We start from the raw sequence: 23,450 nt of genomic DNA on the forward strand, positions 1-23,450 counted from the left end.
TGGATAGCTATCCTGAGAAGAGCAGGAAAGGCGAAGGTAACCTGGAAATCTTGACCGGTATTCATTAGGTACAGGTACTTTGGGCATCATGTGATCAGAGAGGGCTGATCTATCTTACTAGGGTACTGATGATTCTGTACCTCTTTAGAGATGGACCACATCCAGTCAAATCTTAGTTGCTGCCTGCTGTGGGTTCACCAGCTCCTGCTTCTCCACCAAAAGCTCCTATTTACATGTACCTTTCCATGAGCCATGCTTAGCCCTACTCAACTCGTCGAAGCAGATAGTATTTTTAGGGCCTGCTCTACACACACGTTCCTAGTGGGCCAAGCTGGTACTAATAATCTGCCAGCTATGAGGGATCAATAAAGTTATACCTTACCTTATGATTGGTCAGATAGTGATGTCACAGAAGAGTCAGTGTGTTTCCTAACAAGACCATTAAGCCATTAAATAAAAATTAAAAAACACTGTGACAGAAAGAGTATAGGTAGGTCGATCGTAAAAGTTGCTTTGTGGTTCGTAGACGAGGTCCAGACCTTGTGTTTGTCAAGAACGCCATTGCCTACAAGTTTCGCAATACCAAGTTATAACCAAAAGTAAATAGGAGCTCATAGCTCATGGAGCCGAGTCAAGTTGACTGTGGCAGTGTAGTAGAAAAGTACAGAAGGTTCGTAAAGTTCTTTTGCCGAAGCACGTTAGAACCACATTTTGTATAAGCATCTCAACCATCTTGTGTCACTGATAAGGAGATAGACTCATGTGTGTCCTTTTTCCAACAGACTCGATGTGTTTCTCGAGACCCAATGGTAAACATCCCAATTTAAGATGTAATTATCGTACTGATACAATTTATCAGATTAAGTGTTCGTCTAGATCATGGTGAGGTTAAAATGGTCTGACTTATCTTCAAAGAAGTCATTGCAAGTTCATGTTCACAAATGGGAAAGCAACTCCTTCACTCCTTTTATCCTCTGCACAACTACTTTTGTGTTTCGCCATCAGAATGAGCCAATAACAGCAGTTGACAATCTTTTGCTCCCTTTTTCACAGAGGGTCAATTATTCCCTAATTTGTGGAAGACCTGACAATAGTTGTTTGCTTCTGTTCACAGCCCTTTTTGATCGGTGACCGATTCTTTCCAAATGGAAAAGTAGAATAAAAACAGATTTTTAAAACGAGGCGCAGGAGTTCTGCACAACTCCAAGGCGACACACAGTCAAGAATGATTCCACAGATTAACAAGTACCACATTGGTACTATGGACGCAGAAGAGGAACCATCAGTAGATTCTGATCCACAGACCTCAGAGCCCGAGCTGGGGTGTAAGGCTGGATCAGATCACTGATGTAAGGAGGAGCCTGACCATGAATAGTTCTGAAAGTAAGAACCCGATTTTAAAAATTGATCCTGAAAAAACTGGGAGCAAATGCAGAGGTTTATGGATCGGGGAAATGTGAGTTCTTCTACTAGAGCAGGTCAGAATTCTCGCTGCAGAGTTTTGTATTAACTGCAGGCGAGACAGATCCTTCTTGTTAAGACAAAGAGACAGAAAAGTATTTGATCTGCAGGTTAAAGAGGTAAAAACTTCAATGATGTGCTTGTGCTTTTGATCGTTTCACCTTTTTTATTGGAAAATCTTCAAAATAAACAATAATGGCACAGCAGCATACAAATCTCAAAATGCATATCGCTGGTAGAAATACTGCAGTTCCCTCCAAGTAAATCCATCCTACCTACTAGAAAACTCTCACGATGACTGCACAAATTCATGTCTTTGTATAAAGTGGGGTGAGGAGGTGATTTTAAAGTCACTGTGTGTTGAAACATGCCAAAAACACGACGAAGAACTCGACGATTCTTCTTAAGAGCTTTGCATACACTGATCACTCGTACAATTTTACTTTATAAATGAATATATTCAGACGTAACTAATGATAAATACAATATATAATCAATGTTAGTGGCTTTTCAGACATAAAGTGAAATGACTATAAAATTCATTCGACCACAGATGAGTCGTGAACATTCTTGACTCCAATCAGAGGGAAAAAAAACAAACAAACATACTGTAAAGTAAAAAATAAAGGGAGGGGGGGGATGATGTAGTGGTGAAGTGTGAGGTCGTCGCTGAAATGTTTATTGTCTGAGAGGAACCTGGAGTGGTGAGGAGAGCTTTGGGTTGTCGGGGGGGGGGGGGGGGGGGGGGGGGTCAGCTTGAGCCGTTGATTTCTTAAGCTTGTCTTATTTTGGATGGGGTGTAGTTCCGGTCTACGGACTCATCCTGGAGGAACATGTGCAGGCACCTTTCGTTCTGGGCCAGAGGGTGCCCGGCCACCCTGGAAGAAACAAAAAGAGACGGGAAGAAAGTGTTAGCAGAAAAATATCAGCTTTCCTCCCAAAATACAATGGGGTTTGACCACATGATATATAAACTGAAAGTCAAGACAAACACACAAATAGAATTTTAAATTAAACTTTAATTAAGGTATGACAATAACTCTGCTGTCCTGCTATATACTCTCGTTTCTTCCCTCACTTTATCCTTCCTCACTTTCTTCTCCATCCATCTGTTTACTCCTCCACCCCATCAGCTCTGCCAGCCGGTCACAGCAGGAGGCCGTCAACACGGAGCCTGGTTCTGCTCGAGGTTTCTGCCTTCTAAAAGGAAGTTTTTTTCTCGCCAATGTAAGTAAGTAAGTAAGTAAGTAATATATATTTATATAGCGCTTTTCGAGACCAGGGTCACAAAGCGCTTTAACAATCAAAACAATACTCAAAACATGTGTCAAAACAATACTCAAAACAGTACATACTTCAAAGATCAAGACAACACTGATCACTCATCGTTGATTCACAGGGATATGTTTTTCTTCTCTTCAATAGTTTTAAAATGTAGCGTCTCAAGGTAACTTCGTTATGATTTGACACTACATAAAGTTGAATTCACTCTTGGACTCCATACATGCTTCAACTTGGTCACTTTTCTCTGATATCTGCGGGTAAACAACTTGTGGAAGCGAATCTAAAACCCCAGCAGATTGAATTTGAAGGTACAAAGTCAAGAAGCACGAGTCGGTCTGACATGAAATTACTTTCAATTTGCTGTCGGTTAAATGACTTAAGTAATTTTTCCACTGCGTCTCCGGCAGAGCTGCGGTGACTCAGAGGACCAGGACCACAATCATTTTCTCCACCTGAGACCCGGGAATTTTGATATACATGAAAACCCAATCTCAAATCTGAGGCGACTTCGGAATCCTTAATTATCTTTCGCTGGTCAAATACCAGGCCGATGAGAAAAGTTTCTTCTCGTCATATTTAAAGTTTCCACCGACGTTCCACAGCTTTTTTTTTTTTTTTTTAAGTTCCTCAATTAAAACAGAACAATAGGATGATCAACAGATGCTACAAAACTACCGTCGTCTTGAAAAACGTATTTTTAGACTTGAAATATCAGACAGGAAACATCAATGCATTTGCACATGAAACAAAGATAATGGCCGTGTCTGCAATCAAAGCGAAAATAATTACAATCGCATTGTAACTTTTTTTGTTCAGCAGTTGAACACGAGCGCCGCCGGATCAAAAATAAGCAGAGGTGCACACGGCAAACCCCGACGAGCGGTAATTTGTGCGGCAATTATCATAAATTACACATCAACAATAAAACAAATGTGAGAAGAAAAACAGATGTACACTCCAGTCCCCTGCGCTTGCTCTCGTCCTTTTGTCAGTCAATTACAGGAAATAATTGCAGAAGACCGTCAAAGCTGTGCTGAAGTGAGGAAGTTTATTCGATTGTTCTTGAGAGTTAATACGGGAGAAGGAAAAGCAGAGGCGGCTGGTTTTGACCTCGGGAAAAAAAAATGCTTACTTGTTGAGAAACTGCTCCAGTCCCTGTCGCCGCTCCTCGATGAAAGCATCAGCAAATATTCCGTCGTCCCCTCTGAATGGAAGCTGTCGGATAAGAGCTTTTCCTGGGAGAGGTGGGACAACCACCTGGAGAAAATAGCCCACACAGCGAACCCGGCGACGGTAATTAAAAGCCCATTAACCACAGCAGAGGCAACAAAATAACGTAACCTGGCTGCTGCTCCATTGTTGTGCAAAAGCTTTCTACTCTACATTTACGTCTAAAAATACACACAAAAAGTGGAAATTGAAGAAATTAAAAGAAACCATTTGGGCTACTACTTTAAAAGCTTAAGAAAAAACATTTACACAAATGACAAGAAAAGGTATTATCTCAATCGATGCATCATTTTATACATTTATATTGAGAAACAATTATGTTCAAATGTAAGGTTAAATTTGTCGATGCAATTCTGAAAACGGTAAACACTCGCCTTGCTTTCTCTCTCCAGTTCAGCCCTCAGCCACTCAAAGTCACTGTATCGCCGCCGAACGCTCGACTCCTTCAGCTTGAAGATCGGCAGGTTGGTCTGTGGACAGACGCACAGAAAACACAACCTTTAAATACAATACAATTGAAAAAAAATGTAATGGTGCACCTCCAAATAGTTTAACATTTAGTAAAATCAAACTCAGTTAATCTGTCGCTTTTGCATGGGTCTTAGTGAAATATAAAACTGAGTTGAACAAGTCACGGCAAGTAAGACTTTCCAAACAAAAACTCGTAGATGCAGACAATGACACACAATGATGTCACGGTCACGTCTCATATTCATCTGGTTCACTTATTTTTCTTCTCACGATTTAAATACAAACTACCTCTCAACATTTTTTAAAGTCCCTAAAAAAAAGATCAATTTTCTTTTTGTTAAACATCCAAAATTCAGTGAGTTTAATCGCCAATAACTGTGAATCCATGGTATATCCTGTAGGGATTATTAAGGCAAATGAGTGAAAAGGGTTGTTTTTAAATTGCAGCCTTGTGAAATCGACCTGAAAAAAAAGAAAAAACTCCTCATAACAAAATTGCCCTGAATAGGAAAATTTCAACTGGCCTCCAAGTTCACTTATGTTTTGCTGTCCAAGGTCTGGGGCATTCAGTGTTTTTTGTATATTTTTGTACGGCAGAAGTGCATAGTTCTAAGTTGCTGTTGACAAGCACTCAAGAGTGAATTTTCCGACATTGACGGAGAACACTGGCGCAAACAGCACATCCCAGCACAATGCCAAAGCTCTTCAGTACTACTGAAATCACATGGCCATCCCATGACAATAAAGGAAACAAGGAGGGAGCGAATAAGAGTTTTTTCGGCGCGCCACATTGACAGAAGGTCAGAATTCATGGATTCACAAGAGCAATTGAGCAGGAAGGTGCAGTGTGAATACGACGATGAGCCAAGGGTTGATCGATGAGCTGCAACTGTGTACTCAGTCCTAGCTACAAGGCTGAGCAAATGGCGGAACAAAAAGCAAAAAAGTGGGTGCACACGGTCATAAAGGACGAGGAGACAATGGTATGGAGATGCTGAGGCATTAATCCAGGGAGGAAGCGCAGGAGTGGGTTTTTTGGGCAACATGTTTTGTTTGTTTTTTTTGCTTCAATTTCTTTCGTTATTTTCACCGAGATAACAAGTCACATTTATTGCCCTTGAGACTCCATCCGGCGGGATTCAACAAAACCCGGCCATTGTTGTCTTTGTTCTCTCACCTTCTTCTCAAAACCATCGATCAAAACCTTGGAGGGAAGTAGAAACTCTTGACAAAAATCAAAGCCGGTAATGTATGTTATGAATCAATCGAGGGACCGCTCACCCCATGATTGTACAGTAGCCCTGATGCATATACAATAGTGATGTTCTAAGTGAGTGTGTAACATCATTACATTTTACATTTACTCACTGACCTCGAACTGAATACATGTGGCTCAAGGATCTGTCAAAAATGTCTTAGTACAACTTTGGAAAGCTACGAAGCTGCACCATAAGGCTCCGTAACATTACTTTATTGGTAAAACTACCACCACTGCTCTCAGTCAAGTTGCAAAAACAAAATACACCTTATAATCTGGTGCGCCTTATGGTCCAAAAACAAACTTTTCTGTGACAAAATGTCTTGTTGTTCATCGAACATTGGTTTAGGGTCAGAGAAGATTAATTTGGATTTCAGAACTTTATGAAGAATACAAAGGAAAAGCATAGAAAACAGGCTTATTTTTGCACTTCACTTTCAAAGGTTTTATGCAAGTAAAAAAAATTGAATTCTGAACATTCTAATGCATATAATAAAGAAATGCAACATGCTTGAATATTGTTTTGGTTTGCAGAATACATGAAAAGTAACTTTAGGCAAGACGTGAGGACATTATTTGTATAGGTTGTAATCTTCACCACTATTTTTTGTAAAAAAAATGTTCTTACGATTCATACAGATTGCATTTTAAGGAGAAAGGAAGAAAAATATGGCAATCATACCAGAAACCCATAAGCATTTACAATATCCTGCATCTATTATCTGGGCACAATTATTGTATCATGAAAGTGGTTTAACGTATTTGATTATGTTCCCTGTTTGACAAAGTAATGTGAAATTAGCTCTTTGGCCCCAATGCTTTTTTGGTCCCTTATGTAATGGTCTAGTTCAGAGGTCACCACATAGGTGCTCTTAAGGTCTACTGATGGTGCTTGTGAGTCTCAATAAAGCGCTTCCTTAAAAAACGTTTGATTCAATTTTGATTTAAAGAAAAACATAGCATGGTTTTGTATTGGCAAGAATTTGGCGATACAATACGCATCATGATACAGGGATCACGAGGCAATATGCTGCAGTACTGTGGGTACTAGGACATATACAATTTTAGTATTGTCCCACTACTTGACTCTGGTGTTATGAAAGTTACAGACCACATGACTCTTGACGAAGTTGTAATTGTTTAATTTGAAACCAAAAAAAATGTCAAATGTATCCTCCTGTCCTTAGTCATTGGAGTCAACTGATAAACATCAATAAAACTGTATTACCATTACGTGTGTCATTATTACTTTAAGGTTATCTGTGAAGTTTTTATTTTATCTAGGAAGATTGTTTCAAACAGGTCCCAGTAACCCTTTGTACTATTCACAGCCTATACAAAATTACCTAGTTGCAAAGAAGGTTGGTGACCCCTAGAACTTCTATAATGTCAAACCTTGTTTCTCCTACTCTGCTTTTTATCGTTTATACCATTATTTTATAAGATATTAATTCAACCTTAATACTAAAAAAGTAATATAAGAAAGAAACCTGTTTTTCCATAAATAGGGAATTATTTCACAGATCTTAGATACTTAATATAACAGAAAGTCATTCACACACACTCAAGTATCTATTTAAGTATTTCAAGTTCCTCCAGGTGAAGTCATCAACTCCCCCTTCCCTCCTCTCGCCGGGTCTCACAGGAGAAGTGGATTATCTTAGCTTTACTGCCTCAGTACTCCAAGCATTAAGTCCACTTTCCCCTCACCGTCCCCGCTGAGTAATGTTACCTCACAGCATGGCGCGCCTCAAAGTTAATCCCCCACCACAACAGATCACAGTTACAGGTAATCTGCCACCGCCGTGACTCTAATCCCATCATGTCCACACAGAAAACACTTAACCTCACGTAAACTCACGTGAAGTATGCGTGCTCAGGTGTTAAGTTGGAAGAGTTGAGCGGCAACTCAGTGTTAATAGATGGATGTATAAATAGCCCCGAGCTTGACCGTCTCATATGGGCCGGACCATAAAGTAAGAACAGAAAGTCACCTGGCCTCTCGATCCCGTCGGACCCGGTGATTAAGAGATTGGTCCGGCAGGACAGGGGGAGGAACGAAAATGACAGAGGTGAAAAATGAGAGGTCTCACTCTCACTCACACAGAGAAAGAGGCGGTTTCTGAGAGTTCTACGAGTCAAAGATCAGGTTTCCGTGGCCTCTGTTCTCTTCACGGCTGGTTAGAGGTTGAGACCCGGCTTTCTCAACTTACTGGCCCTTGCAGTGTTCGGGATACGGGACCGGTCCACGCCCAGTCAGGTCTTAGCATTCATTAATGGTCTTAAATGGCACACTTTGCTTATCTCACTTTCGAGACAAAACCTTTATAGATTGAATGAAACCAAGCGGGAAGGACAAAGAAAATCACTTTACAGACACATAAAGGCTTATGACTCCTTTGGTGTCACGCAAAGAAAACAACTTTTCAGCCATTAACTTAAAAAAGTGGTTCTCTTGCCCGACTAGCAGTTTGACTTAAGGCTTCACTGATTAAATAAGAAGCATATTAAACATTATCCATTCCTTGTTAGATCAAATAAAACATGGGAGAACACTGCATATCACATCCATATAAATAAGTAATTTGTATTTATAAAGTGCTTTTCCAGACCAGGGTTCACAAAGCACTAAACAATCAAAACAATACTCAATACAATATATACTTTAAAGGTCAAGATAATACTGAGAACAACACAGGAGTTCCAGAAAATCAAGGAAAAGCCTGCAAAAATAAAAATGTCTTAATAAACCTTCCACTTCTATTCCGTCCATGTTTGCACAACATTTGCTTATTGATGTCGCAGAAGTATATCCAAGTAAAATTAAGAGAGATACGATCTTTAACCTGGAGAGGTTTGTACCGGAGCATACGAGTGGTTCCATCTGAAGAGAGCACTAGAGATGTCTGGTAACAAAAAGAGCAGGATGGTCTTCAGCTCATTGTTCAGGGGGTCCTTCGCTATATCTTTGCACACAGTTCACGAAAGCAAAAGCTCCTGGTCTTTGTCCACACCGTTACAAACAGGTGGTTTAATTGAACCAACAGAAATACTTCAACATAGGACAACTAGTGTGTTGATTTAAATGTCTCTTCCGCCCTTCATTCAGTGGGCAGGAGGTCAAACATTAGCGATCGGCAGGTGGTTCGACTGGGCGGCAAAGCCTATCAGGAACTGCAACCGTTCATGACAGGGTTTGTTGAGTGGGATTGCACTTCATATGCAATGTAAAGTTTGCAAGTTCAAAAAAAAAAATCTTGTAATTTAAACTAGCCACTACTTTCTTTCTTTAACACGGGGGTTTTCAGAATGTAACCCCCACAATAACCGAGGGACCATTGTATAAGAGAATGAATTTTATAAGCTAGCAAACAGTCACCAACCTCTTAAATGCTGCCTTACATTCTATTCACTGCATTATTTGACAAAAGGATATCTCCTCCCTAAGAGCGTAAAGCTAGATGCACTTTTTTAGAAATGTAGCCAGTCAGTTCTTTATCCATTATGACAGCCATACTGGATGAAGAAAGGATTCTTACCAGTTTACTATCCATTACTAGGGGTGTGTGGAGGGGGGGGGGGCTCTATAGGGCGACTCATAATGTGTGGAACGCAAAAACCTCAGCTTCACCGAAAATGGCTTGAAAAGAGACAGAACCCTTCAAACCAGGCAGTAGAAAGAGGGAGATGTACAAAGATCACTCCTCTCCTGCGAAAATAGTTCAAGGGCAACGTGCATTAGCTTTTAGCAGGATGGATCGAGTCAAGTGTGCATCCAGAGCCTCCGCCTAGAATAATAGAATTTAAAATGGAAGCGTAATACCTTCTCATTGCATCATATTTTCAAAATGGGGGGGGGGGGGGGCCACGCCAAACAAAAGGTTCTGGGGGTCTTTCGCTCTCGCCTCGCCGTGTATTCTCTCACTGATTCCCTTGCTCGCCCGGCCCCTGTGGCCTGACACCCCATCCTCTGTGAGCTGGCAAAAAGCTGCTTTGTTGCCATAGTATCAACTCCCACTTTTGATACTGTCATTTCAAGTAGGATATGGTACCCTTGATACAATATGTTCCCCATTTCCATTAAAATAGTTGTCGAAGAGGATGCTGTAGACTTTGGATTACACTTGACTGTGCCTGACAAGCACCACCCCCCCCCTCTCCTTCACGCAAAGCAACCCCCTCCACCCATCTCCCCCCCATTTTATTAATGACCAAAGACCCCAACTCCAGTGCCCAAATGGAAATGAGAAAGAAGCGTTGGGAGTGAAGGAGGGGCGGCAGAGAAAGTGAGCGAGATTGAGAGACGGACCATAAGAGCCCTTTTATCTGCGCTGAGCCATAAACAAAGTAAAACCCAAAGTTCACTCCTGAATGTGCTCTCCCGAGGAGAGGAAGCCGGGAAGAGAGAGAATATTTTTGGGATGGTTTTCTAAAATTACTCAGAGGATTAACATTAATTAGCAAATAATTATCCTGCTGGCAGAAATGTCAACATTGTACCTTATTTATACTTTATTTTAACAAGCTATGATGGCAAAAAGTCAACAATCAAAAGGAGTGAGGAAGAATTAAGGGGACATTGATGGAATCAAATCATGTACCAAGAGTGCATAAGGATACTTTTTTTTCCCCCCCCACATTTAATGCCCTAACGCTCTATAGTGTTGAACATTTCCCACCTTCTCTTCCTGTGGAATATCTCCCCGTTGTATTTGTAGGGCTTCAAACACTTTCACGTAACTGAAAAAGCCAGCATTAGTTCTCTAGCTATCGAATAACCAAGTATTCTCCGGAAAAATCCACTGTTTATTAAATTAATGGGGTAAAAAATACTGTTTGTCAAAATGTTAAATACCGCATCTATGACTAAAAAAAAAGCTCATATACAATGCTTTCAATTGGTTAAGAGCAAGTCATCAGCCATTGAGGTCAAGTAAAATCTTACCTAATTTCAAAATGTTTTCTAAGAAAATAATCTACCTAAACATAATCCCATCTTTAGTTTTAGCATTAGATAACAGTTAGTTAGATGGTTCACCCCAAAATTCAAATTTCACTCATTTTCTACTCACACTAATGTCGTCTAAGAGTTGGGATATCTGTTAAGAGTAATCGGTTCCTTTTAAGCGTTATAGGCAGAAATGTATCTTCATTTGACGGTTACAAACAATGCTAATTTTTTCTTCATCCAAAACACACACTTAAAAACATCAAAAAAAACTCCATACTGCTCTGCATCTGCAATGTCCCTCTTGTTGTTTTTCCTAACAACTTTAAGTGTTTTTGTAGCAGAAGCTACAAGGCTAACATGCTACATGGACAGTGAAGGCACACAGAGCCTAAGTGTTGTATTCAAATTATCTTAAGATAAAAAAATATATATATACTGTATATATATATATATATATATATATATATATATATATATAAAAATTGAATGGAAACGTGCGATAGAAGCAAACGTATACTATGGCGGAAAAAGAACCTGCAATGCATCATAACCGCATTTGAAGAACGAAATCCAGACCATATTTACTGTGAATATTTATGTTTATTTTCAGAATTTCAAAAACAAATCCAGCGTACTGCATGGTAAAAGAGGACCCCAATAGGAGGGTAAAGCATACGAATATAACATAGTAACACACGACAATCAAACTCCATCATATAAATAGTGTTTCGAATGCAACACATCTTAATGATACACTAGGACCGTCATAACAATTAAGACGTTTTTATTTGTTCAGGCTTTTCCTTGATTTTCTGGAACTCCTGTTGTGTTATCAGTTTTATCTTGCCCTTTAAAGTATATACTTTATTCAATATTGTTTTGATTGATTAAGCGCTTTGTGACCCTGGTGTAGAAAAGCGCTATACAAATAAAAATTACTTACTTAAAATTGTTTGCCACAATCTTAACAGTGTATATTTTCTATTAGAATGTATGTTTACAACATTTAGGAACTCAAAAGAAAAAGGCTCATCTTATAATACATCTAAAGTACCTCTTTGAAGTAAGGTAAGGTAAGGTAAAACTTTATTGATAAGTGATAAGTGTAAAGCAGTAAAGCAAAAATAAGTTGTATATACATTCGCCCAAGTAAAAGATGGAGGACAGAAATGTGTGTTACTTAAAGAGCATTTCAAGTACTACTTGTGGGGGGAGAAAAAGGACATCCGCCTTCATTCAGCATATAGACTCACCTTTCCGCTCATTCAAAAGCAAACTGAAAGCAGTATATTGAGCCTATTGATTGATAAAACAAACGAGAGAAGTGTAAACAAGCGACTACTCAACTTGTGTCACAGCCAACACAAACATTTGGATTCTCTACAGAAAAAAACTCTATATTCAACCTGCTTCAGTCAGGCTAAAAATTGCACATTAAACACGGACGAACACGGCGACGGGAATGCGAGGTATCGGCAGTGAAAGTGATCACAACAGCAGCACTGTGAGCGAGACGACCAACTTCTCACAGTGAAGACTGACATTGGGATAAGTGGCCTACAGGAAGAAAGCTAGTGAAGGGTGGCTTTATACCCTCCTTGGGATCTGGTGTGTCGGGGGGGGGACTGTGGGTAAAAACTGGGGAGTAAATGTTCCAACTCCCCCACACCTTGGCCTGTTTTATTCTTCTCTCTCCTCAATGAGGGGATTAGCCGGAGTTTCTTAGCGCGGACCACAAGCACTCACTCGATATCAAGACCGGACAGCGTCAACGGCCGACACCAGAATGTGGTTCAGAAAAAAAGAAAGTGTACAGTGAATTTTGGATAACAGACCCTCTACATATCATAGACCGAAAACACAAAGTAAAGAATCAACAATGTTCAAGGAACTCCGAAGCCAAGTACTTCTAAAGGAAGCTGATGAATAGAAAATGCAGAGCAGCAAAGCAAAGTTGACACCATGTCTGTAAAGACGAGAGCGATGCGCCGCTTCTTCTGTGGTCTTATGCAAAGCAGGGTCACTCGGGGCTCCGAGGTGCACAATAATGCTGATTACACGCTTATGCTAATTATTACACGCTAATCAAGTACAGTAGCCCGATACCCCAGTAACGCCTGGGGACGGCTTCTGTTCCCTCGCTCATTTTCATTTATTTATTTTTGGGTAAAAGGGAAGAAGCAATAAATACTTAAGTGCTGTTTGCCGACTAAAATCTTCAAGGACACCAACTGTCAAAGTTGTCAGTCAAGACAATAACGATTAAATGGAACACTACTTTCTGTTGTAATAAAGCCTGCATCCTTTGTCTGTGAAATGATACAAAAGTTAAGAATAATGAATTGAAGAGTTCTAGAAAGATGGGAACCTGAATAAAAAAAAATATGAATTACCCATTTATTTCTCAGAATCATTATAGATTCAACAACATTCACCTAAACATTCATGTAGCCAAAAGTGAGTCAGGATGGTGGAGGTTCCTAACCCGACATGTGATGGGTCCTCTTTCAGAAGGTACTCCTAAGTATTTGATCAACTTGTTCTCACCATTATTTATGATCCTGCCAAGGTTAATTGGTATTTAAAATAAACAACCTTTTATGAGAAATTATCCGTTTTTCATTAGATCAGGCCATAGTTAACCAGCTCGTGTTACATTTTCAATTATTCTATTGCATGGTAGTTAGCTTGTTTTGCATTTTATTTAAAATTAATAAGAAGAACAGGACATGTCATGAAAACGTCACAAATGTGACATCTGGAATCAACAAACGATACACATCTCAAACTGGTTTTAGTAGATCAACAGTATGTCTTCCTGCTTTAATGCATGGATGTTGGACTCGTATATCATATTTGATTGGCAGCGAGTAGCATCTTGAATGACACCACCGACTTGTTTCTTTCATGTTCAATTAACTAGGGCTTGGTATTAAACTTTAAATATTTTGTGGCATCGACCCAAATGCTACAGTAGTACCCAGTACAGTTGACCCAAATGCTACAGTAGTACCCAGTACAGTTTGGTGCCAGGTTTTGGTACCCATGCATGATTAAAACTCGAAAACACTGCTAGTGGTTGGTTGTATGTACGATAGTTGACAACTATAAGTACCTTGGTGTGTGGCTGTTCTATGCTGTGGTGTGTTGGGGTGGGAATGTGTCCAAGAGGAGTGTCAACAGTTTGGACAGGTTGATCAGAAAGGCTGGCTCTGTGGATGGCATGAAGCTGGACTCACTGGTGACAGTTGCTGAGAGGAGATCACTGAACAAACTACTGTCCATCATGGATGATGACAGAGAAGCAGAATGAGTACACGAATGCTCCTTCCCAGATGCAACACTAATTGACCCAGGGACTCATTCATTCCTCTGACATTAGATTGTACAATTCTGAGTTTGGGGGCAGGAGTGGAGCGAAAGTATCATGACATTCTATTCTATGTTGATCTTTGTATCCTTTGTCTTCGTTACTGGTCTTTGAGCTATGTTCTTTATCTTTAGACTTAGATTGTGTCATCTTGTTCTTTCTCTTCATTTCTCTTTGTTCTTGTCCTTATTTTTTATGAATAATCGTCTGTATTGCTGTGTCTAATTGGAAAAACAATTTCCTGAAGGAGACCTCCTGAGGGATCAATAAAGTTCTATCTATCTATCTAAAGTTTATGTGACCCATGCAGGAGAAATACATGGTTACCAGAGAACACAGTGCGGATACTGCATATATATATATATATATATATTCACACACAAGATTGCGACAATGTTCGTCTGCCCATGTTTGTCTAGTGATAAAAAAAATCAGTGTTCAAGTTTATCCGAGGTGTGATTGCGTGATGGAAACATTAGAAACTAAGTTCATTGAGTCTATTTCACCCAACAATTCTAAAGTAGTTATCGTTTACAAGCCAGTATCAAAGTAAAGGCAAGGTATTGCTACCGGTATCTAAATGTATTGATTGATACCGAGCCCTACACTTAACTGGGTTTGATAAAACACTGCAAGTACAGTCTCCCTTAAACAGTCCATCAATTTATAAATATTAAGTTGTTGGTAGCGCTTTAGGATAATAGTGGAATCCTGGAACTCGTATCACAGTTAAAACCTAGTGTGCAATTAAGTGAATCTAAATTTAAGGGATCTTTATCCTATTCTCCATTTCCTTTGCACTATTTTGACTCAGATTTACTTAAAAAGGTGTATGTCATGCTGACCGAGAAATAATCTGCTTGATGTTATTGACATAGGTTTATGAAAAGTAGAAAAGAAGAATAGAATCCTCAGTGCTTTAAGAACAAGGAGCTGGTCTTGGACTTCGGGAGGTCCAGGACAAAGCCACGTCCAGTGTCTATCAGAGGCGACGAGGTGGAGATAGTTGACAACTATAAGTACCTCGGCATTCTATTCTATGTTAATCTTTGTATCCTTTATCTTTGCTATTTGTCTTTGATCTATGTTCTTTATCTTTAGACTTAGATTGTATCATCTTGTTCTTTCTCTTTATTTCTCTTTGTTCTTGTTCTTATTTTATTTTGATTTATTATTATGAAAAATTGCTGTATTTGCTGTGGATAATTGGAAAAAAACTATTTCATATTTCAATAAAGTTCTACCTAACCTAACCTAACAATAGTCAGTGGGTTTGTTTCCTTTCACCAGAGGATCACATGAAAAGGTTTTTACTGATCAGTAGCAGACGGGAAGTAAAAAACTCAAGCACTCAAGATGTCATTTTCCCTTCCATTCTTGTGTTAGCTTTACAAAATATATCACTTGTACATTTTCAAAGAGCTATATGAGCAGCAGATGTTGCAGCACTCACTCATCACAAATCCTTTTCCACACTGTCCAATAAGAGCAGGATAAAAAGCAGAACAGTTAAAGTTCAGTTAAAGTGACTCAACACAGCAGTTTCTCCAGCATAAGCGAAAAAGTCCAACATGTGACATTTCACAAGCATATTGATGACACAAATGGCTTTGCCATTTTACACACTGGTTTACGATTAACTTGGAGACCGTTTTCGGAGAAGAAAAGAATTTGTCTTCTCAGCAAGTAATTCAGAAGAGTAGGAGGAAGGAAATGTGTCATCAAGGATGCAAGAAATCTGGAAGCCTGTCCTGCTTTGACAAGCATTTACTCGACCCTGACACACACCATTAACCAATGCTATCTTATAGAAGGTATTAATAAAAGTTGATAAAGATGATATTAGGTCATTAATGTCATTGAACAAATGAAAAATAAATGTTGCAATTCACCAAATTATAGTCGTGCACACTGACTACTGTAGACATTATTAAAGGCAACATACTATTTAGAGTAATATTCATGAATCAAGTAAATACAAATTGACAGTAGCTATATGTATGACTTATGTTTATATTTCAAGTGATACTCGTTGACTAACAAAAACATAAATAGAACTCAAGTAAACAAACGATGGCTTGTGATGAGGACTATAAAACCAATGGACCTCGTTGATAAATATTAAAACACAACAAATGCAAGTTTTTTAATAACACTAAACATCCTTGAAATCTATATTCAATCTAGTTGGATTATCTAAATAATATGCATTATTTTGTCTGCACTTACTTTAGCAGGACTAGCATAAAAATAAAGAGGTTGCTAAAGCAAATGATCGGAACATACATGCTTAACAGTGAAATAACGTGTTTGTGTCGATGAAACATGATGTATGTCTTCACGTAGTTCGATGGGTTCAGAACTGATGTCAGCGGATCACAACTTTTTGACAGACGTTAGCTTAAGTATCTTGCTAGCGACGTTAGCATCCGGTTCTGCCTCACCTTCAGTCTGACTTCGTAGGTGGTAAACCTGCCCCTACCGACCCCGGTGGTGTCGGGGTTGCTGACATCAATCTCTAGGAAATTACTCGGCGGTCCATAGGCGTCATTTAGGTTTTGGGGCTTCGTAAAAAGCCTTCTTGTGTCGGCTATGGTATCAGCCATTTCTCCCTGTCCTCTGGCAGCTCGGGATTGTGACAAGTCAATAGTCATAGCAACGTCTTATTTCCGCTATCATGTTCCAAAATAAAAGAGCACTGTTAAAACACTCCAAATAAAGATTATATTACTAATGCTTTGAGGTTCGCCTGGTAAGAAAAAAACGATTTTAGTATATCTATATGATTATGTGCTTAAAACATATTTATTAACACTTTCAGATAAATATTATACTCGCTATTACAATTTCCGGTTTCATTGTGTGGCTAAATATTTTAAACTTGACGTGCCAGGAAATGGGACTTCCGATCAGCTGAGGTTCAGCTGACACTTCGGCTCGGTTTGTTTACACTGTTATAGATCAGTTTCAATTTATAATGCGGTTTTAAAATACGTTTCTTAACTCGAAAGTAAATAAGTAAACGCAAATTCAACACAAAACGGAAACATTTTCTTTCATTCACGCCGCACACCATGACGTCACGACATTTAAAAACAACCTGATCGCCAATCTAAAATATCAATACATCTTAAATATTTATCATAAGGTAAAATAAAACACATTTTTATAGCCGAATATCATTAACTGGCTTGCTGTTTTTTTTTAATATTTTTATTTATTTAACTACGACTGACTTACCGTTTAAAACATTATACACCAGTTTCATTTCATATTTGCTCTCAAACCACATTTAAAATAAATCCTAAAAATCTAAAGGTCGTTTGTAGCTTTTTTGTTGTCAATAAAGTTTTGCGTTGCTTTTTTTTTTTACTACAACAATGGCGACGTCCATACTTCCTGTCACAGCTATATTCTCGCTTAAGAGTTTATTCAAGAATAGAGGTCTTACTAAGAGGACATTTTCTTTTATTTCGAATAGGAATTCGGAAAGTAAAGGTTTGTGTGACAATGGCACTCATTTATTTGTTAAAATTACGCCGCATCGTTTTATTATAGCTTCTCGAAATTGTCAGTTTTATTTGTATTCATGTTTCTTCTCAAGGTTACGACAGAAGTGCAGGTCAAAGTTCCTCCTCAGCACAGTATGAGGACCTGGTGTCTTCTGGGTCCCTCAGGAAAGATCCTCTGCAGCAGCATGTTCTTCATCAGCTGGTTCTACTGCAGCACAGCCTGAAAAGTTACAATAACAGCTTGTTCCTGAACGCACCATCCCCGCCTGTGAGCCATGAAGATGGTACAGATGAAGGAAAGGTAACTTCAGTCTCAGGATTATATCTTTCATGAACTATTTTGCCTTTATTTGACGTCAGAGTTCATGTTCGATCTGATGTCTTCCCCTGAAGGCATGGCAAAGAACTAGAGAGTCCTGGAGTGTTATTTTCAAAACAGTTCTTCCACTGAGGAGTGCTAAAAACAAAACAAAACAAAAAAGGGGTTTGAACTGAGATTTCATTGTCTTTTAAAGGATGAGTTAAGCTTGTATTTATTTTCCCAAGAAAGCGTACTTTAAGTTGCCAAGGTGATATTTTCTATGCAGTGAATACGCTCTTATCCAGGCTGTCAGCCAGTGTTGTTGTTGTTCTGCTCTGTCGGAAGACATTTTAACCAGATACTAACCTGATCCCTGCATTTATAGCTTGCATCAGGACTTGTATATTAACTGTGTCTGTGATTAAAATATTTGTTATATTATTTACTTTGGAAAATTTAATATATTGGTAATTTTATTAAGAACATTTTTTTAGTATTTTACATGCAGTGCACTGCAATACAGAGAACAAAATCCCTGATATTAAGATATTTCAAGTGTTGTTAAATTGTCTTAAATGTACCATGTGTCAAACTTAAGGACCTGGGCCAGACCTGATTTGTGCTTGCAGGAGCTAGAAGAAGCTCAACATTCTGTTTGAAATTATGAAAAAAAAAATCGATAAATCTGTTCGATATCGATACGGTATCGTGAAAAGAAATGTCGCAATTATTAGTTTATCGATATTTTCTTACTCCCCAAATCATGGCTCACAAAAATAACAGTGTTTCAAGCTTTGTATATTTTTTTAGAAACGCAACCTGCAAGTGGTTGTAAATATGAGCCTAGCACACAAATGAATGAATTCCTGAATACGGCGTAGGAAAACATCAACGACAGTGTTTAGAAGAAGGGTGGGTTGGGATTATTTTTTAGAGTTAAAGACAAATTAATGTATTACAGGTAAATATTGCGAGCGTCTACACTGGAAATTCTTGCGATATTACACGGAGTACTTGTACCTGTTTGTAACGCTATTGTTCTTCATGCGTTAATCTAAATCTAAAATGGAACAGATTACTCTAACTCTTAGTCATCATGGGGGTGAGTAGAAAATGAGGGAAGTTTGAATTTTGGGTGAACAAACCCTTTCGTAGATGTGGGAAGAGTTTGGCTCCTCTTGAACAAACGCCAGACTCTCGTCAACACAATCTTTAAAAATCAGCTAAACCCCCCCATAGAGCTAGTTCTAGTGTTACATTACCATGGCAGTATGCACTTGTTTACTCAATTTCAGTTTAGCATTTGGACTGCGATGAGTACTTGTTGACATGTGACATCTGAAGGGACTTCAGAGTCCACTGTACCCCAGTCGTATCGGTGATGGTGGCCATGAGGCTCGGGTCAAAGGGAGGGTAGGGGTCTGGGAAATGTATTGTGCATGCGAGTTTTGGACCAGCATACTGTAGGGAACTGTTGTTGTTTTTAGGTCACGGGAGCTGACTGTATACTACTGGTTGGTGGGAGTTTTTCGTTGGTTGGCTGGCACAGACACAGAGGTTTTGGCAGCCAGCGGGACAGACCTCCCGCTGGGCCCGTCCCAGCACCCCTCTCACTCTCTCATCGTCCCCTTGCAGTAATGAGGGGATCCCCATTATCTGGGCCATTCTTGTCCTTTTTGCTTTTGATTCGGACCCCTGACAAATACTTTGGTGTGAGGCTATCAACACTGCCCCCCTACTCCCTTTGCACCTTATTTCTCATCTCACACATAAACACTGACTAGGGGAACTTGTGCAATTATGGTGGCTTGAACCGGGTCATACCGCTGTCCTCTTGGTGTCTGTTCTGGCTATGAAAGTGCCGCCATTGTCCTATCTAACTGACCAAGTCTGTGAGCAGAGTACACTTGACTTAATATTGACCCAATGTGGCGTGGTTTTGCGGATGGTCGACCAACAATAGACCATTGTTTTCGTGGGAGACGACCTCTTCAAGTCATCAGAGATTCCTCTTGTGCATTTAATCTTCCCAAATCTGTGAAACGCTGCTTTGTCCGCAATTAAATGATTCCAAGTTTGAATAGTTTATCTTGGAGATTAATTGCGAGATCTGCGGCTACCGGTTTTATTCCAGACTACGTGTAATCCAGTTTTAAGTGAAGGATCTATGACATCATTTGAAAAAGCTAATGTGTTTTTAATTTTTTGTGGACAAAAAAAATATGTTAATTCAAGCATAAAGTTCAGGAAGCGATGATGACTCAGACTTGGCTATGAGTGTAAAGTCACTTAAGCTCAGCCAAGAGCCCAACATATACAAAGTTTGTTTGTTTATTTGTTAATGAATACGGGTGTGTATTGGCAAGAATATGGCAATATAATACCTATAACAATACAGGGGCAACAATACGATATATTGTGATACTGTAGTAACAAGAATATTTGTAGTATTGTCGAGTAATTGACTCAGAATTTACAGACCACATGACTCTTGAAGTTGGAACAGCTTTCATTTGATTTGAAACCATCATCTTAAACCGCTGCTGGAGTGTATCCTCCTGTCCTCAGTCATCATCAGGATCCTGGGGGATTGAATTCTTCCTTTAGCTGGACGTTATGACTGCCATCTAGTGGCCAGAAGTTGAATTGCAACACCAAAATGAACGCAGGGGAAAGTGGCATTGAGTTGTTAAATAAAAAATTAAATAAAAACCAAAAATGCAAATACCTATTTAATACATAATTCTTTATTTAAATCTAATCCATTAAAATAACATGACAAATTGATACAGTGCCAAAGAATATATATATATATATATATATATATAGTATTGTGAAATAAAATATCGCAATATTTAAGTGTATCAATATTTAAGTGTACCCCTATAATTGAGACGGAGAAACTAATTCCAAATATGTGTCCAATAATGACCACTTCAAAACACAAACATCTACTCTTATACGTGTCCAAACATCGTTTGTTTTTTACTGTTTAGGCAAAGTTTGAAGGCCGACATGTCCAGTCTGTGAACTTTCCGCTCCTGTGCCATTCATTCTCCGTCGGCGTCCGGAGGTGAGCCGGGGCCACAGAGTTCTGTCAGACGGAGCGACTGAGGGACAGCCTTGTCCTTCTCCACTCTGCCATAGTCCAATAGCTGCCAGCCACCACTGACAAGTACCCCCGCCATGCCAAAGGGCATCCTGGGAAGTCAGGGAGAAGTCACACACTGTTATGCCAGAGCGGACAGGAGAGGCTTGTTGCTCGTCCAGTGTTTCACTCCAGCACCAGCGAGAAGGGGGGGCAGGGGAGGGGAAAAGGGGGGACAGGGGGAGTAATGAGGAGCTGGGAGAGGGCACAGAGAGGATGAGTAACAAGTTTGTTTTTTCACTAAGTTTTCAATCGAACACTGTCTAGTCTCTCCAGAGTCAAGTGGTCCTAGTGCAGCGGACAGTGAGTTCAGTTCTGCGGCTGAAAAGTAGTCCCCGAATTAATTCTGTGGACGAGAATCTTCTTTGTAGTCACTGTTGCCGAGTGAGTCATGGATCTGCAATGTCAAGCACAGATATAACTATCTAAACATATTCTTGGCAGGATAATGGGTTAGTATTTTAAGTCGTACAGCAAAGTTTTTATGAGGCACAACTCTAGCTTGAGGCAGTTCTTCACTTGTGAACTTTTTATAAACGTGCACATTTTCCTCTTTTTTAGTCAAAGTAATTGTTGTTTGAATTTATTCACATACAAAACAAATAAAAGAAAATATTGAGATTTAAATATTAATGTTTTTCTCAATTAAAAAGTTAAACAATGTGTCTTTTGTAAAATAAATTATTGGATTCAGTCTCCTGTCTGTCTTAAACAAAGAACAGAATTGTTAATGAAACGAAATATTTGCTCTATTACTTTTGCAATTAGACATTATTTAATACCAGAAAGCATGTCTTCTCTTTTGTAAACTCTCTTAATGTATTTTTATCCTGAATTTCCAGCCCTGCTCCGGTAGATAAGAATATAAATGTTCATAGATATAAAAAATATTCGGGTTTGTTTATATTTTTAAAATAGAATTGAATATATATTTTCATGCCAAAGAAATCCATTTTATTCGTGCTTGTATTATTAAATTGTCCTTTTATTTTCAACTTTTGTTTATAAATATATTCACATTTGTACACAAGGAATTATGTCTTTTTTATTAATGTAGGATTTTTACTAACTTAAATTCGTTTGTGATGCTTCTACAAAATGTTAAAGTATTTTTTTTACTTTGGCAAAAATCTGGCATATTTTTTTTCTATTTCTTTTATTTCCCAGCAATGAGTGGTCTTCCTAAACTATAAATGAATTTTGTCAATTGTAGCAACTTATTGTGTGTCTGTGTCTTATCAAAATGAGATTTAATAAAATATTGATATTGATACACACTTCAAGAGAGGCTCTGATGTAATCTCTATAAATCTGATGGTTCATCTTAAAATAACCATGTTCATGATAAGAAACTCCATCTATAAACAAACCCTGATAAAATATGATCCAACTCATGAATTCATGACTTGTTTTGAAGTCTTCTCACTCCGCTCGCATCGCTTGGGACTTTTTTAAGCATTTTCTTTTTTCGGCTCAGCTTGGTCTCACAGACTTTTTTTTTTTTTTTGAAGCCAGGACCTTTTGATGATAGGAGGCAGGCAGCACAATGACTTCCAGCAGCACCTCAATGCAACAGTACCGTATCACAATTAGCAGCGCTAAACAGCCTGCACAGACAAGTCCAGTCCATCTCGTATAGAGCCTCATTCAGTCCCCTCCGTTTTGTCTGACAAATCCCCCCATTGTTCCTCTGATGATGCTTTTCTTTCGTGGGAACCCTGGCTTGTCTTGTTGATTAGATCCCCTTTGTCTTCCTCCCCTGCAGTGGGCCAGTCTGGAGAATGTGAAACCTCACACTGTAGTGGTGGCTTAATGCCTCGCCATACTTTGTTTATAAAACTCTGATTCCATGATTCGGCTTTATTTAGGTCAGCCGCTACGTATGGTGGGATGGGGGGGGGGCTGATTTAAAAGTGGCTATTATCAGCTGTCGGGTCCCCCTGCAGGTGTTGAGGGAAGTTGTTTATTTAACTTTCACAAACACAGTCTGAGTCCTGGTGATGCTGAACAGCTTTGATTTAAAAAAAAAATGTTTTTGTTAGAAAAGGTTTATGAGTGAGTTCTTCTTGACTGATTCTTTAGAGCGAGAGTGTTTTTAAATATTTACCAACAGTGACTTTTTAGCTATAGTAGCAGCAGAAGTGGGTGAAAAGTCGTTTCAATGCAATACATGGTAGGAACTTCATAAGGAAACTGTGATGATAAATATGTTTACAATAACACAATTTCATGAATAAAATATACAAATCAGAAATAAGGCTTTCTCATTTCAATGACACACACTATCAAACCTTTATTCCTGGAATATACTGATTTTTTTCCCACAACATTTTAGCTGGTGTGGTGTTCGTTGAAACGGTCCCTGACCTAAAACTGAACCTGATTTTGAGTGAGAAACTTGATTTATGTTTTTTTTTCATGGCTCACACTAACTCCCTCTCAGTGAACTCATTAATCAAGCTGT

The 23,450-nt window shown here is 38.9% G+C and overlaps 2 protein-coding genes across 2 annotated transcripts in view; one reads left to right on the forward strand and one right to left on the reverse strand.

Moving 5' to 3' along the window:
* Positions 1-1,607: 1,607 nt before the first annotated feature.
* Positions 1,608-16,663, reverse strand: snx3 (sorting nexin 3). Its single transcript, XM_087805726.1, has 4 exons — positions 16,470-16,663; positions 4,350-4,445; positions 3,878-4,002; positions 1,608-2,339 (listed from the first exon to the last, which is right to left on the reverse strand). Exons 1-4 carry the CDS (start codon positions 16,629-16,631, stop codon positions 2,234-2,236), a joined length of 489 nt encoding a protein of 162 aa, XP_087661852.1. The 5' UTR covers positions 16,632-16,663; the 3' UTR covers positions 1,608-2,233.
* Positions 16,664-16,967: 304 nt separating this feature from the next.
* afg1lb (AFG1 like ATPase b) overlaps positions 16,968-23,450 on the forward strand; it is a 31,482-nt gene continuing 24,999 nt past the window's right edge. Inside the window, exons 1-2 of the mRNA XM_087805005.1 lie at positions 16,968-17,523; positions 17,630-17,838. Coding sequence (XP_087661131.1) covers positions 17,406-17,523; positions 17,630-17,838 — 327 coding nt within the window. The 5' untranslated portion in view covers positions 16,968-17,405. The remainder of the gene's footprint in view (positions 17,524-17,629; positions 17,839-23,450) is intronic.

The sequence above is a fragment of the Callionymus lyra genome, chromosome 13 (assembly GCF_982586985.1).
Source record: "Callionymus lyra chromosome 13, fCalLyr1.hap1.1, whole genome shotgun sequence".
NCBI classification, from domain to species: domain Eukaryota; kingdom Metazoa; phylum Chordata; class Actinopteri; order Syngnathiformes; family Callionymidae; genus Callionymus; species Callionymus lyra.

What these genes read in the sequence shown, in the direction of transcription:
- snx3 (XM_087805726.1), bottom strand. Translation starts at nt 16,631, where the DNA reads ATGGCTGATACCATAGCCGACACAAGAAGGCTTTTTACGAAGCCCCAA. An exon ending in AACTGGAGAGAGAAAGCAAG is followed by an intron (nt 4,003 to 4,349) that starts GCGAGTGTTTAC and finishes TATTTTCTCCAG; the next exon opens with GTGGTTGTCCCACCTCTCCC. An exon ending in CTGGAGCAGTTTCTCAACAA is followed by an intron (nt 2,340 to 3,877) that starts GTAAGCATTTTT and finishes TGTTTCTTCCAG; the next exon opens with GGTGGCCGGGCACCCTCTGG.